At 40.5% G+C, this 16,456-nt stretch overlaps 1 protein-coding gene across 1 annotated transcript in view; it reads right to left on the minus strand.

Moving 5' to 3' along the window:
* Nucleotides 1–16,456, minus strand: part of USH2A (usherin) — a 2,188,359-nt gene that overhangs the window by 713,264 nt on the left and 1,458,639 nt on the right. Inside the window, exons 52-53 of the mRNA XM_053712759.1 lie at nt 8,699–8,877; nt 7,816–8,416 (exon numbers count right to left, since the gene is read on the minus strand). Coding sequence (XP_053568734.1) covers nt 7,816–8,416; nt 8,699–8,877 — 780 coding nt within the window. The remainder of the gene's footprint in view (nt 1–7,815; nt 8,417–8,698; nt 8,878–16,456) is intronic.

Below are 16,456 nucleotides of genomic sequence, written 5' to 3' on the forward strand. Positions count from 1 at the left end.
TTACATATCTGTTCATTAGAAAGCCTCATTTTTAAAAGCCCATGCGGAAGCCACTGCTCTAATAGAATGAGCAGTAATTCTTTCAGGAGGCTGCTGGCCAGCAGTCTCATAAGCCATACGGATGATGCTTTGCAGCCAAAAAGAAAGAGAGGTAGCCATAGCCTTTTGACCTCTCCGCTTACCAAAATAGACAACAAACAATGAAGATGTTTGATGGAAATCTTTGGTTGCTTGTAAGTAGAACTTTAAAGCACGAACCACATCAAGATTGTGCAACAGACGTTCCTTCTTTGAAGAAGGATTAGGACACAGCGAAGGAACAACAATTTCCTGATTGATATTCCTATTAGAAACAACCTTAGGAAGAAATCCAGGTTTGGTACGTAAAACCACCTTATCTGCATGGAAAATAAGATAAGGTGAGTCACACTGTAAAGCAGATAACTCAGAAACTCTTTGAGCCGAAGAGATAGCTACTAAAAACAAAACTTTCCAAGATACAAGCTTAATATCTATGGAATGCATAGGTTCAAACGGAACCCCTTGAAGAACTTTAAGATCCAAGTTTAGGCTCCATGGCGGAGCAACAGGTTTAAATACAGGCTTGATCCTGACCAAGGCCTGACTAAACGCTTGAACGTCTGGGACATCTGCTAGACGTTTGTGTAAAAGAATAGACAAAGCAGATATTTGTCCCTTTAAGGAACTAGCTGATAATCCCTTCTCCAATCCTTCTTGGAGAAAAGACAAAATGCTAGGAATCCTAATCTTACTCCATGAGTAACCCTTGGATTCACACCAACAAAGATATTTGTGCCAAATCTTATGATAGATTTTCCTGGTGACAGGCTTTCTAGCCTGAATCAGGGTATCAATGACCGACTCAGAGAAACCACACTTTCATAGAATCAAGCGTTCAATCTACAAGCAGTCAGACGCAGAGAAATTAGATTTGGATGCTTGAACGGACCTTAGATTAGAAGGTCCTGCCTCATTGACAGAGTCCACGGTGGAACAGATGACATGTCCTCCAGGTCTGCATACCAAGTCCTGCATGGCCACGCAGGCGCTATCAGAATCACCGAAGCTCTCTCCTGCTTGATTCTGGCAACCAGACGTGGGAGGAGAGGAAACAGTGAAAATACATAAGCCAGATTGAAGGACCAGGGCACTGCTAGAGCATCTATCAGTACCGCCTGGGGATCCCGGGACCTGGACCCATAACGCGGAAGTTTGGCGTTCTGTCGAGACACCATCAGATCCAATTCTGGTGTGCCCCATAGCTAAGTCAGCTGGGCAAATACCTCCAGATGGAGCTCCCACTCCCCCGGATGAAAAGTCTGACGACTTAGGAAATACGCCTCCCAGTTCTCTACCCCTGGGATATGGATTCCTGAGAGATGGCAAGAGTGATCCTCCGCCCATCGGATAATTTTGGTTACCTCCATCATCGCTAGAGAACTCCATATTCCTCCTTGATGATTGATATAGGCTACAGTCGTGATGTTGTCCGACTGAAATATGATGAATTTGGCCGCAGCTAGCTGAGGCCACGCCTGAAGTGCATTGAATATCGCTCTCAGTACTAGAATGTTTATTGGGAGGAGAGATTCCTCCCGAGACCATAAGCCCTGTGCTTTCAGGGATTTCCAGACTGCACCCCAGGCTAGCAGGCTGGCATCTGTCGTTACTATGAGCCACTCTGGCCTGTGGAAACATATTCCCTGAGACAGGTGGTCCTGAGACAACCACCAGAGAAGAGAATCTCTTGTCTCTTGGTCCAGATGCAGTTGAGGAGATAAATCTGCATAATCCCCATTCCACTGTTTGAGCATGCATAGTTGTAGTGGTCTGAGGTGTAGGCGGGCATAAGGAACTATGTCCATTGCCACTACCATAAGTCCGATTACCTCCATACACTGAGCCACTGATGGATGAGGAATGGAATGAAGAGCTCGGCAAGTGATTAAAAGTTTTGATTTTCTGACCTCCGTCAGAAATATTTTCATTTCTACCGAGTCTATCAGAGTCCCTAGGAAGGAAACTCTTGTGAGAGGGACGAGAGAACTCTTTTTTATGTTCACCTTCCACCAGTGAGATCTCAGAAAAGCCAGCACAATGTCCGTGTGAGACTTGGCTAGCTGGAAAGTCAACGCCTGAATTAAGATGTTGTCTAGATAAGGCGCCACTGGTATACCCCGGGGTCTTAGAACCGCCAAAAGGGACCCTAGCACCTTTGTGAAAATTCTGGGAGCCGTGGCCAACCGAAGGGAAGGGCCACAAACTGGTAATGCCTGTCCAGAAAGGCAAATCTGAGGAATTGATGATGATCTCTGTGAATAGGGATGTGTAGATACGCATCCTTTAAGTCCACGGTAGTCATATATTGACCCTCCTGGATCAGAAGAAGAATAGTCTGAATAGTCTCCATCTTGAAAGATGGTACTCTGAGGAATTTGTTTAGAATTTTGAGATCCAAGATTGGTCTGAAAGTTCCCTCTTTTTTGGGAACCACAACACGTTGGAGTAAAAACCTAGCCCTTGTTCCGCTCTTGGAACTGGGCGAATCACTCCCATGGTATGTAGGTCTTCTACACAGCGTAATAATTCCTCTCTCTTTGTCTGGTTTGCAGACAATTGAGAAATGTGAAATCTCCCCCTTGGGGGGGAATCTTTGAAGTCCAGAAGATATCCTTGGGACACAATTTCTAAAGCCCAGGAATCGTGAACATCTCTTGCCCAAGCCTGAGCAAAGAGAGAGAGTCTGCCCCCTACTAGATCCGGCCCCAGATCGGGGGCTACCCCTTCATGCTGTCTTAGAGGCAGCAGCAGGCTTCTTGGCCTGTTTACCTTTGTTCCAAGCCTGGTTAGGTCTCCAGACTGACTTGGATTGGACAGAATTCCCCTCTTGTGCTGCAGGGGAAGCTGAAGCGGGACCACCCTTGAAGTTTCGAAAGGAACGAAAATTATGTTGTTTGGTCCTCATCTTATTTGTTTTACCCTGAGGGAGGGCATGGCCTTTCCCTCCAGTGATGTCTGAAATAATTTCTTTCAGTGCAGGCCCGAATAGGGTCTATCCTTTGAAAGGGATGTTCAACTATTTAGATTTTGATGACACATAAGCAGACCAGGACTTAAGCCATAACACCCTGCGTGCTAAAATGGCAAAACCTGAATTCTTTGCCGCTAATTTAGCCATTTGGAAAGTGCCATCTGTAATTAAAGAATTAGCCAACTTAAGGGCCTTAATTATATCCATAATATCCCCTAAAGGAGTCTCCACCTGGAGAGCCTCTTCTAGAGCCTCAAACCAGAAAGCAGCTGCAGTAGTTACAGGAACAATGCATGCAATAGGTTGGAGAAGAAAACCTTGATGAACAAAAATTTTCTTTATGAGACCCTCTAATTTTTTATCCATAGGATCTTTGAAAGCACAACTGTCTTCGATAGGTATAGTACGCTTAGCAATAGTAGAAATAGCTCCCTCTACCTTAGGAACAGTCTGCCACGAGTCCTGTATGGTGTCAGATATGGGAAACATTTTCTTAAAAACAGGAGGGGGAGCCAACGGAATACCTGGTCTATCCCACTCCTTTGTAACAATAGTCACAATCCTCTTGGGGACTGGAAAAACATCAGTGTAAACAGGAACCTCTAAGTATCTACACAATTTCTCTGGGGCCACTATAGGGTCACAATCGTCTAGAGTAGCTAATACCTCCTTGAGCAATAATTCAAGCTTAAATTTAAAGGCCGTCATATCAGAATCTGTCTGAGGGAGCGTCTTTACTGAATCAGAAATTTCTCCCTCTTATAACAAATCCCTTACCCCTACTTCAGAACATTGTGAGGGTATATCGGATACGGCTACTAAAGCGGCAGACGGTTCAGCTTTTGTTCTTAACCCAGAGCTGACCAGCTTTCCTTGTAAACCAGGCAGTTTAGAGAAAACCTCTGTGAGGGTTTTATTCATAACTGTGGCCATGTCTTGTAAAGTAAATGAATTAGACGCACTAGAGGTACTTGGCGTCACTTGTGCGGGCGTTACTGGTTGTGACACTTGGGGAGAGCTAGATGCTAAACCCTAATTTTCTTCTAACTGAGAATCATTTATTGCAATATTTTTAAGTGCTTAAATAAGCTCTTTATAATTTATAGACATATCAGTGCAAGTGGGACACATTCTAAGAGGGGGTTCCACAATGGCTTTTAAACACATAGAACAAGGATTCTCCTTGGTGTCAGACATTTTAAAAAGGCTAGTAATGTAACAACCAAGCTTGGAAAACACTTTAATCAAAGTAAATAACACTTTAAACAAAAACGGTACTGTGCCTTTAAGAGAAAAAAAGCTGCACAAACTCTGCAAAACAGTGTAAAAAAGCAGTAAATACAACAAAATTTTTACAGTAGCATCATAAAGCCTTAGTAACTTTGCACCATTATGCAAATAAACAATTAACCCCTTAATGTAAAAACTGGATTGGAAAAAACTTCAATACAAGTAAAATAACGTTCAGCACCTTGCCACAGCTCTGCTGTGGCGCCTACCTGCCCTTTAGGAACGATTTGTGGGGAAAAAAACCTCTTTACAGCCCTCAAATACAGCAGAAATCTCTGGAGAAGTAGCTGGATGCTTCTGAGGTAAATAAACTGTGCAACTGAAAATAGGCCCCTCCCACCTCACTCAAAGTTATGGGGCCTAAAAAACACCACAGAGTGTTTCTTAAACAAGCCATGTGGGTTAATAACCCTTAAACAAGCCACAAAGACACCTTAAAGTCCCTCAAAAAACGTTTTATTTGTAACTAAACCAAAACATTTTTTCCTATTAGTGTCACCAGTAACTATGAGCCATTTATGCAAGCTTGGATTCCTCTTTTACTGAATACAGCTTACCTTTCCCTCATGGGGATATTACCAGCCTTTTCTAGAAATAACACAGTCTGTCTAGAAAAAAATAGACTGAACATACCTTAATGCAGTTTAGCCTGCAAACTGTTCACCCAACTGAAGTTTTCCTGTACTCTTCAGCCCTTGTGAGAACAGCAGTGGATCTTAGTTACAAAGTGCTACGATCATCATCCTCCTTGCAGAAATCTTCATCCCTTTTCTGCCAGAGAGTAAATAGTACACACTGGTATCATTTAAAATAAACTTTTGCTTGAGAAAATAAAAACTAAAATTTTTATCACCACACTCACTTTGCCCTTCCTAGCAGTTAAGCAGGCAGAGAGAATGACTGGGGGGTGGAGCTAAGGGAGGAGCTATATAGACAGCTCTGCTGTGGGTGCTCTCTCTGCCTTTTCCTGTAGGGATGGAGAATATCCCACAAGTATGGATGAATCCGTGGACTCGATACATCTTACAAGAGAAAGTTACATTTTTTACAATTTTAGGTTTCTCACTAAAATTATTTACAAAAAGCTTGTTCAGTTATGGCACAAATGGTTGTAAAAGCTTCTCTGGAATCACATTTGTTCAGAAATAGCAGACATATATGGCTTTGGCATTGCTTTTTGGTAATTAGAAGGCCACTAAATACCGCTGCGCACCACACATGTATTATGCCCATCAGTGAAGGGGTTAATTAGGGAGCTTGTAGGGTTAATTTTAGCTTTAGTGTAGAGATCAGCCTCCCACCTGACACATCCCACTCCCTGATCCCTCCCAAACAGATATCTTCCCTCCTCCACCCCACAATTGTCCCTGCCATCTTAATAACTGGCAGAAAGTCTGCCAGTACTAAAAATAAAGTTTTTTTTTATTTATTTTAATAAATATATATATATATATATATATATATATATATATATATATTCTGCTGTTCAGGATCCCCCCTTAGCCCCCAACCTCCCTGATCCCCCAAACAGCTCTCTAACCCTCCCCCCTCTACCTTATTGTCCGCCATCTTTGGTACTGACAGCTGTCTGCCAGTACCCAGTTTGCCATTCAATTTGATATTTTTAATATTATTTTTAAATGTAAAAGCAATTTTTCAGATTTTTCTGTAGTATAGCCCCCCCTTCAATAGCCTACCCCTTACCCCCTCCCAGATCCCTTAGATGCAATTCGTCCCCTCCTCTCTATCTCCTTCGCAGTCTCATAGTGTAGTCTTCCCACCCGCTCCTGCCCCCGCTCACGCGCTTGCCCCCTCCCCTTGCACGCACACGCGCCTGTGTACGCTCCCGGCGCCCCCACACAGGATCCCGCCTCCCTCTGAAGAATATCTACCATCAATGGCTCTCTCTGCATTGGATGGCTAAATGTTTTTATTGCAGGATTCCTCAATATAGAGGCATCACTGCAATAACATAAAAGCGTCTGGAAGCGATCAGGATTGTTAATAACCTTTTTTTTGTAGGATGTAACCTGTACGTCATTGCTCATTAAGGGGTTAAAAGGTTACTGGAACACCCACTGCAAGTGGGAAATATCAGACACTCCCCCCTCCTTTGCATATGAAAAGACCCTTTACATAAACAGAAGCAAGCTGTAGTAGGTATACGTCGGTATTCTCCTAAAACTTTGGGGCTTGGTTAGGAGTCTGAAAATCAGAGCAATGTTAATTAAAAATAAGCAAAAGTATACATTTAAAAAAAAAAAAAAACTTTATGGGCTATATAAATAGATCTAAGAAAAAAGATTATCCAGAGCTAGTCCTGGAAAAGGGAAGAATATTCACTCCAGTTCCATGTATATAAAATGTAAAAAAGCCTTTATTGGGAAGTAAACATGAGTTAAAACAAGTCACAAAAATATCTCTGCATAGAGAACATGTAGAAAAGATCTGACCGGTTTCGGCACAATGTGGCCGTAGTCATAGACTGTTAACAGGTGTTCAACAAAGAGCACCTGATATACCTGTTGACCACTCCCCAAGTGGGAGTGGTGAAATAAAACAAAGTTAAAAGCATACTAGTATCTCTAGGCAGTACAGAAGAGGGATTTAACATATATGTATAAAACATGTATATGGAGATAAATAGAACAAATAAGGAAAAATGACTTAAACAAATAAGTAACTAAAGCAATGTGCTAAAAAGTTACTAAAGATATCAGCAGTATTACAGAGGGCAGCTATTTATATACAAATGTGAATGCACACACATAGTTAAATAATAAAAATTCCATAAGTATTAAGTACAAAAATAATGAAAATACATGATTTAGATTATTTAAATTCTATATGGAATTATTGGATACTCATTAGTTAAATAGATTATATAACCTGGAAAAATATTTCCACATAATTAAAAGCTATCAATAGCATCCACATTAACCAGAAATGAGCAACCCTATGATAGCTGGATATTTACATAAGATAGTTATGCTCAAAATACACAAACACTATCTATGCCAAAAGTTGATGATGTCAAATTCGGAATTGAAACCCCCAGGCAGCAGGCTACCAAGCCTATGTATCCAGTAGATCTCCTGTCTTGAGAGAATATGGAATACATTGCCCCCTCTTGGTGGTCTGGACACTTGTTCTATAGCCTGCCACCTGAGGGTTCCAACATCTCCCGAATGGACATCAAAGAAATGCTTAGATAAAGCAGAGACAGCCCTTTCCTGTGAGACATATGAAAGATGCTCCCTGATTCGCTTGCCCACAGGTCTAGTGGTTCTACCCACGTATTGTTTATTACACTGGGTGCACTCAATTAGATATATGACATATTTACTGCCACACTTAATGCAACCGCTAGTGTCAAAAACCTCTGACGTACGGGGTGAGGTAAATGTTTTGGAGACATACATGTGGTCACATGACTTACATGTTCTTTTGCCACACTTGCATGTTCCCTTTACCTTCAGCCAGGAGCTACCACTATCCTTTTGTGGCAGCATACTAGGGGACAAGATGTTACCCAAGGTTAAATTACACTTGTAAATGAAATTACAACCATCATCCATAATTTTCCTTAAAACCATGTCACCACGGAGAATAGGCAAATTCTTCTCGATTACCTTGCAAACTTTGTCGAACTGATTAGAAAATGCCGTAACCAGGGTAGGTTTAAACTTAGAAGAAGGATGATGCATTAATTTGTTTTCTCTTTGCCGTCCATGGACACTTTTTCTGTCCATAGCCGATACCTCAGAGAAGGCCCTGTTGAACAAATTCTTGGGGTACCCCCTGTCCTTCAATCTAGATTTTAGTACCTCACTCTCTTTAAGGAAATCCTTTTCCCGTGAACAATTTATTTTAATCCGCATGAATTGGCCTTTAGCAATGCCTTTAAAAACATGCCGGGGGTGACTGCTTCTGGCATGCAACAGCGTGTTCCCGGAAATAGGTTTCCTATAAAGAGATGAGGACACCCCCCTAGTTGAAGCATCAAAACTGAGGGTCACATCCAGGTAGTTGACACTAGTCTGATTCCACTCAAAGGTGAAACTCAGGCCCACACTGTTGGTGTTGAACATGTCAACCAGTGATTTTGCTTGATCTTTATTGCCTGACCAGATGACCAACAGGTCATCTATATAGCGTAGGTATTTAACAATATGCCGTGTATTGTCTCTATTACCTCAGAAGACATGGAACCGCTCCCACCAACCCATAAATAGGTTGGCATAGGAGGGGGCAAACTTGGCCCCCATAGCGGTTCCACGCCTCTGGAGGTAAAACTTTCCCTCGAACATGAAAAAGTTATGCTGGAGTAGAAAATGAACCACTCTCAGCACAAACTCCCTATGCTCAAGGGAGAGGTCAGTCTCCATTCTCAAAAAGTAAGATACTGCTTTTAGGCCACACTCATGAGGTATAGAGGAGTACAGGGACACAGCATCGATGGTAATCCAGCTGTATCCCGACTCCCAAGTCACGTCTTCAAGTCTAGAGAGCACATGAGTTGTGTCTTTTACAATCTAGAGAATCTAAAGAAAAAAGAACAAAAGCTCAAGTGGGACAAATGGATTCTATCTAAATATATCAGTATGAAAATGATTCCCAGAGGTCTAAGGATTAATAAATTTCCTACCTATGATGTAAAGGACCCTGGGTTCATTGAAAGATGGAATCAAGCTTTAACAGACTGCTCACTTAAACTTATATCCTTATTGATTGAATATAAGGACTCATTATTGGCAGAGGTCAAGAATAAGATAACTGCTTTGCAGGGTGATATGAATAAATATAAATTGTGTAATGTCTATCCAGAATATGATGCTATACTTAAGAATATTATGGAAGAATCTAAGAGATTAATTATCCAAATTAAGCATTCTAAATACATACGTGACCAAAAAGATTATAGCAATGGTATGGTTTACATTTGGCGTAAAAGACAGAGGGGTAGAGCTTGGTCACAAACTACTAATAAATCTATGGCTCAGAATTTGGGACAGGCTACTCCATCTTTTAAACCTAACAAGGTGAATAAGAAATCCAATAGAGTGGTTGGATCTAAACAGGTTGTATTCTCTGATTCAGAGCCTGAGCATACCGATGAGGATAGATTTGCATCCAGTTTTGATGATGAGGCAGGCTCAGCCTCTGAGGGAGAGATATCGGAATTATTGGAGAATACTGTAAAAAACTCTATGCCTAAAAGCATTCTGAAGGAACCTAAGGGAGCTGATGTGGGAACCATCCCTAAGAGGGGTGGGAGAGGCAGACAGAGAAGGGGTCGGTCTCATTATTCCCAATCTAGTATCACTAGGGAGTCCATGACTAGTGATATGGGACCCAATACGCAGGTTTTTCAGTGGGCACAGAAACAACCCAGAGGGGGAAGGAGAGGCTATTCACAGAGGAAAGAGGAAACAGATGCACAGTTTCAGAGGTATCCAGTGAGAGAGAACAGGAGTACCAGGGGGCACAGATATCAGTGAATGATTTTTCAGTAATTAATTTATCCTCCTACCAGATAACAGATGTTGAGAGAAAAGTCCTGGGGTATGGTCTTAACTTTGTCCCATCCAGGGACTTTGATCTATTCCAGACTATACTGGATGTAAATAAAATGGTAAGGGATCTTACCCTGAGGAAGTTCTTCTCAACATCTACTGACAGTGTACCTGGCGATTCAACTATACATGATCAAGAGAGGAGTCATGCTGATCTATCGTTCAATGATGTTTGTGCTCTAACTGACCTAGAAGATTTGGGTGGTACACAGGAGGCGAGATCAACTATCTCACAAACCAATTACCAACAATACAATTTGAAATCTAGGTCAAATTTTTATCCATTGCAAACTAGGGGTAAAGGCCTAGAAGTTTTTCATAAAAGAGTCATTGAAGATATCACTGCACTGGATAAATCCAGAAAATTAGACCATCACTCTAATATGTCTAGACTAGAAAGAGAAGCAGTAGCGACCCTACAGAACAATAAGGAGGTGGTTATTCGTCAGTCAGACAAAGGGGGCAGTGTGGTCTTGCTAGATAAAGACATGTACATCAAGGAGGCCTTAAGACAACTTGAAGATCCTGAGGCCTATATGGAACTAGTCAGGGATCCCACAATACAGTACAGGGCAATTCTTAGGGACCTTTTGGATGATGGGGTGGAGATGGGCATTTTTGATGAACAGACATATGATTGTCTAATGGTTGATAGTCCTGTAGTGCCCATCTTCCACCACTTTCCAAAGGTCCATAAGAGCCTGGTAGATGTACAAGGTAGGCCAATAGTGGCAGGGATTGGCTTCTTACTGGAACCTTTGTCCAAGTGGGTGGACCAATTCCTTCAACCCCTGGTTCAAAAGCTGCTTAGTTTTGTAAAAGACACAACTCATGTGCTCTCTAGACTTGAAGACGTGACTTGGGAGTCGGGATACAGCTGGATTACCATTGATGCTGTGTCCCTGTACTCCTCTATACCTCATGAGTGTGGCCTAAAAGCAGTATCTTACTTTTTGAGAATGGAGACTGACCTCTCCCTTGAGCATAGGGAGTTTGTACTGAGAGTGGTTCATTTTCTACTCCAGCATAACTTTTTCATGTTCGAGGGAAAGTTTTACCTCCAGAGGCGTGGAACCGCTATGGGGGCCAAGTTTGCCCCCTCCTATGCCAACCTATTTATGGGTTGGTGGGAGCGGTTCCATGTCTTCGGGGGTAATAGGGACAATACACGGCATATTGTTAAATACCTACGCTATATAGATGACCTGTTGGTCATCTGGTCAGGCAATAAAGATCAAGCAAAATCACTGGTTGACATGTTCAACACCAACAATGTGGGCCTGAGTTTCACCTTTGAGTGGAATCAGACTAGTGTCAACTACCTGGATGTGACCCTCAGTTTTGATGCTTCAACTAGGGGGGTGTCCTCATCTCTTTATAGGAAACCTATTTCCGGGAACACGCTGTTGCATGCCAGAAGCAGTCACCCCCGGCATGTTTTTAAAGGCATTGCTAAAGGCCAATTCATGCGGATTAAAAGAAATTGTTCACGGGAAGAGGATTTCCTTAAAGAGAGTGAGGTACTAAAATCTAGATTGAAGGACAGGGGGTACCCCAAGAATTTGGTCAACAGGGCCTTCTCGGAGGCATCGGCTATGGACAGAAAAAGTGTCCATGGACGGCAAAGAGAAAACAAATTAATGCATCATCCTTCTTCTAAGTTTAAACCTACCCTGGTTACGGCCTTTTCTAATCAGTTCGACAAAGTTTGCAAGGTAATCGAGAAGAATTTGCCTATTCTCCGTGGTGACATGGTTTTAAGGAAAATTATGGATGATGGTTGTAATTTCATTTACAAGCGTAATTTAACCTTGGGTAACATCTTGTCCCCTAGTATGCTGCCACAAAAGGATAGTGGTAGCTCCTGGCTGAAGGTAAAGGGAACATACAAGTGTGGCAAAAGAACATGTAAGTCATGTGACCACATGTATGTCTCCAAAACATTTACCTCACCCCGTACGTCAGAGGTTTTTGACACTAGCGGTTGCATTAAGTGTGGCAGTAAATATGTCATATATCTAATTGAGTGCACCCAGTGTAATAAACAATACGTGGGTAGAACCACTAGACCTGTGGGCAAGCGAATCAGGGAGCATCTTTCATATGTCTCACAGGAAAGGGCTGTCTCTGCTTTATCTAAGCATTTCTTGGATGTCCATTCGGGAGATGTTGGAACCCTCAGGTGGCAGGCTATAGAACAAGTGTCCAGACAACCAAGAGGGGGCAATGTATTCCATATTCTCTCAAGACAGGAGATCTACTGGATACATAGGCTTGGTAGCCTGCTGCCTGGGGGTTTCAATTCCGAATTTGACATCATCAACTTTTGGCATAGATAGTGTTTGTGTATTTTGAGCATAACTATCTTATGTAAATATCCAGCTATCATAGGGTTGCTCATTTCTGGTTAATGTGGATGCTATTGATAGCTTTTAATTATGTGGAAATATTTTTCCAGGTTATATAATCTATTTAACTAATGAGTATCCAATAATTCAATATAGAATTTAAATAATCTAAAACATGTATTTTCATTATTTTTATACTATACTATAGCTGCCCTCTGTAATACTGCTGATATCTTTAGTATCTTTTTAGCACATTGCTTTAGTTACTTATTTGTTTAAGTCATTTTTCCTTATTTGTTCTATTTATCTCCATATACATGTTTTATACATATATGTTAAATCCCTCTTCTGTACTGCCTAGAGATACTAGTATGCTTTTAACTTTGTTTTATTTCACCACTCCCACTTGGGGAGTGGTCAACAGGTATATCAGGTGCTCTTTGTTGAACACCTGTTAACAGTCTATGACTACGGCCACTTTGTGCCAAAACCGGTCAGACCTTTTCTACATGTTCTCTATGCAGAGATATTTTTGTGACTTGTTTTAACTCATGTTTACTTCCCAATAAAGGCTTTTTTTTTACATTTTATATACATGGAACTGGAGTGAATCTTCTTCCCTTTTCCTGGACTAGCTCTGGATAATCTTTTTTCTTATATTTCTCTGTGGAGTACTGGGACTCCACTTCCGCTGGCTTATCCGGGCCGATTTGGGATCCAGCTGACCCTGCTGACTCTGACTGACTGGAGGAGGAGTGTGCTATTGTGAGTGGCTGAGCAGTGTTCTTCCGGCATCCAGCTGCATGTGATGCACCCGGCGTTGAGGAATACAACTCGAAATTACTTTACTACAGATCCCCGGTACTGTGAGTACATATTCGCACCATTGGCACTGTTAATTTTGCTTTATGACTGTTTGACTGATCTGGCTTACTGGAGTTTAGGACCCTGCAGTTTCCTATCCGTTTACCGCTATCAGCTTTGCAGCTCCCATAGTAGCTGCCAGGATGTTATGATATATCTATCTTCCTGTTGTTAAATTGCAGAAGCGGGCTATCTGGGAATTTACTGCATTTGAGTTCCTCATTTATTTACCTCTTTGCTGCCGATTGCAGAAGTGGGAAGCGGGCAGTGTGTGTAAAAGAAACTGTAACAGTGCTCTCTGTCTTGGGGCTTGCAGTTATCACCTGGACTCACATAATTATCACTGCTCTAACAGCTACGAGAGAATATTTCTTTGCCTATAAGCTCTAAGTCTGCACAATTTAACAGAAAGTATCCTTTGCCTTGTTCTATTAGGGGACTGTATTGGATGTGTTCATACATTGAGGATCCTATAACACTGCACGCCGCGAAGGTGGCAGCCTCCCTTAGCACACTATACACACCTGAACTTAGTTTTTGTGAGCACAGTTTGTTGCTCATTTCTTTTTTGGTATATAAATAGATCATCTACAAAACATTTATGCAAAGAAAAAACAAGTGTATAATGTCCCTTTAAGGTTGCTACCTTTCTGAGAATAATAATTAGCATAGATTAGCATTAATAATTGTGCACCATAACTGATTTTGAAAATCCTTTGTAACAAATTAGATTCCCCCAAACTTAGAAGTTTCACTATGTCATAAAGAGCCAGATTACAAATGGAGTTCAAAATTGGGAGCACCATATTTGTGTTCCACTCGTAATACTAGTGCACGCAAATGTGAGCTTGTATTTAAGGTCCAGAACAATGCAAATGCAAGCTGGAGCTTTGCATGGAGTGCGCTTGCATAGGCTTCAATGTGAGCTTCGTTCTCATGCCGTGAGACACGCAAAGGTGGTAAGTCGCACAGTGATGGGCAGCAAAGTTTAAATATATATGTATATGAGCATATACATATATATTTACAGTGAACACACAGTCCCCATAGATCGCTATGTAAAGGCACGTTTCATTTTTTTTAACACTTCACACCCACACAATTTAATCCCATAAAATGGATTTTTGCATGTTTTTTTTTTTTTTTTTTTTTTTTTTTTTTAAAAAGATGCAATTTATTTAAATCAAAAAAGGAAACAAACACTTTATTTTTGGGGGATATTTTAAGAATTAGCCAGAGATCGTGGTAGCAATAAACAGCTACTTATAATGGTTGGCTATTTATTGTGTGCACATAAACGGGCAAATTTGCCCATTTACGGGTGCACAATAAATTAGCGCTCCACTTGTAATCTAGCCCAATATGTATAATGATTTATTAGTGTGACTAAAAATTTGACGTTTGCACTAATCAGTTTGTTTTGTAAAATGTAAATGTAAAAACGTGCAACACACAAATATCTGTGCAAGTACATTTATCTGTGCATTGCACTTTACCTGCCACGTGGAATAATTACCATCTTCGAAGCTTCCCTAGTTGCTTGTCATTTTTGGCTGACAATGTGTTAATGGCAAAGTGTTCTAAGCACATATGATAAATATATCAATATCTTTAAACCTACAGCATAATAGAATGATTTGGCCATAAAAGAACAGTTGAGATTATATTAATTGAGTGTAAAGAGACTATACTTAGCTTCAGTCTGGGATATTTAGAACCAACTTTGAAAACTATCTGCTAAATTACACACAGAGAAATGCTCATTTCCCCCCATTTGACACATCATAATCACATTCAGAACAGCATAATTATAAGGCATCAAAACATAATACAATATCATAGAGGATAATGAAGCAATGGAAAACAAATGTTTCAGGATAGCTATTTGCATGACATTTTGCAGAATGCAACCCAAGGCTAAACCTATAGTCTTCAGAACAATTTATATTTCTTTCCAAATCACTTTGATAATTCATGCTTTTAATTACTGTCTCCTTAGACAGCAAATTATCTGAACATATTAATAGCTGAGTCTTTGGATTGGCTCTGTTGTTGTTGACAAATTGGTACATTATTTAATTATGTGAAAATGTACCATCAACGGAGAGTTTTTCAGGATCATTTGTCAATAATACTATTTGTAGACTCCCACTGCGTGGATGCCTTATTGATCCAGAACCTAAACAGTAGTTAATATAAGAATTAATCTGCAAAATACAATAATTTAAAAATACTCCTGACAAATTATGTTGGGCCCTTTCACAATTACTTGTCAAATAAACAAGTACCCACTTGTGACAAAAAATTAATTGATTTTCTATTAAGCCGCATCAAGAGCTTTTACTGTGCAATTAAATAGATTTGGCATGCCAGACTATAATACAGAGTATACTCTAATATAAATAATTTTACTTAACCTACAAGGAAGGCAGACTTTTTTAATGTGTTTTGTGATGAGTGTTTTCCATTCATTCATTTTGAAAAATATTGTATTTTTACCAGCAGCATTTATAGAAAACAGTGGTTGTGTGACAGAATGGAAGATCTGTTATGTGTCTGTATAAAAGGAAGAGAATTTAATTTACTCTTAATCAATTTAGTTGGAGTTAGAGAAATTAAATAAAATTAGCTCTCATTTACATGAAATCTGGTGCATTGATTAACAAACATTTTACAATATTGCACCATATTAATTGAATGAGAGTCTATGGCAGGGATATCAAGCTCAGTGTTTTTTGGGACCACTGGCCCAGTGTTATTCTCCCATGGGGGCCGCTTGAGTAAGTGATCCAAAACTGGATATACTAAGAACTAGAAGGGACATTTACCCAAGGTAGTAGTGCATGGTGGGAGTTGTAGCCCAAAAGTAGACATACACAGTTTATCTAAGTTTGTCTAAGCTTATCAGACCATCTCACAGACTGTGGGCACAGGGTACCTCCTTTGCAGACGTAATCTGATTCACATTTTGTTTTCTGTTTAAAATGTTAAAAAAAAAAGATATGTATCAAATTCACTTTTTTGGGGGTGGGGCCCTTGTTAGATTCTTGCACCTGGGCCCTGTGGTTTCTAGTTACGCCTCTGTTTATTTATGAAGCGCCAGCAGATTACCCAGCGCTATACAAAGAATAAAAACAATACAGGGATACAGTAATACACAAACAAGAACAGTATTGGGTACATTACAGTTGTAGGTGCAATAATTGAGTTATACAAAAGTATGTACTTGTCTGCATATGGCAGTTGTTTTGCAAGATTGTAATACATTAACAGGAGCACTAGATGGCAGCACTTTTTCATGCTCTAGACATGTGTACGCTATATAA

This window comes from Bombina bombina, chromosome 4 (genome assembly GCF_027579735.1).
Source record: "Bombina bombina isolate aBomBom1 chromosome 4, aBomBom1.pri, whole genome shotgun sequence".
NCBI lineage: Eukaryota > Metazoa > Chordata > Amphibia > Anura > Bombinatoridae > Bombina > Bombina bombina.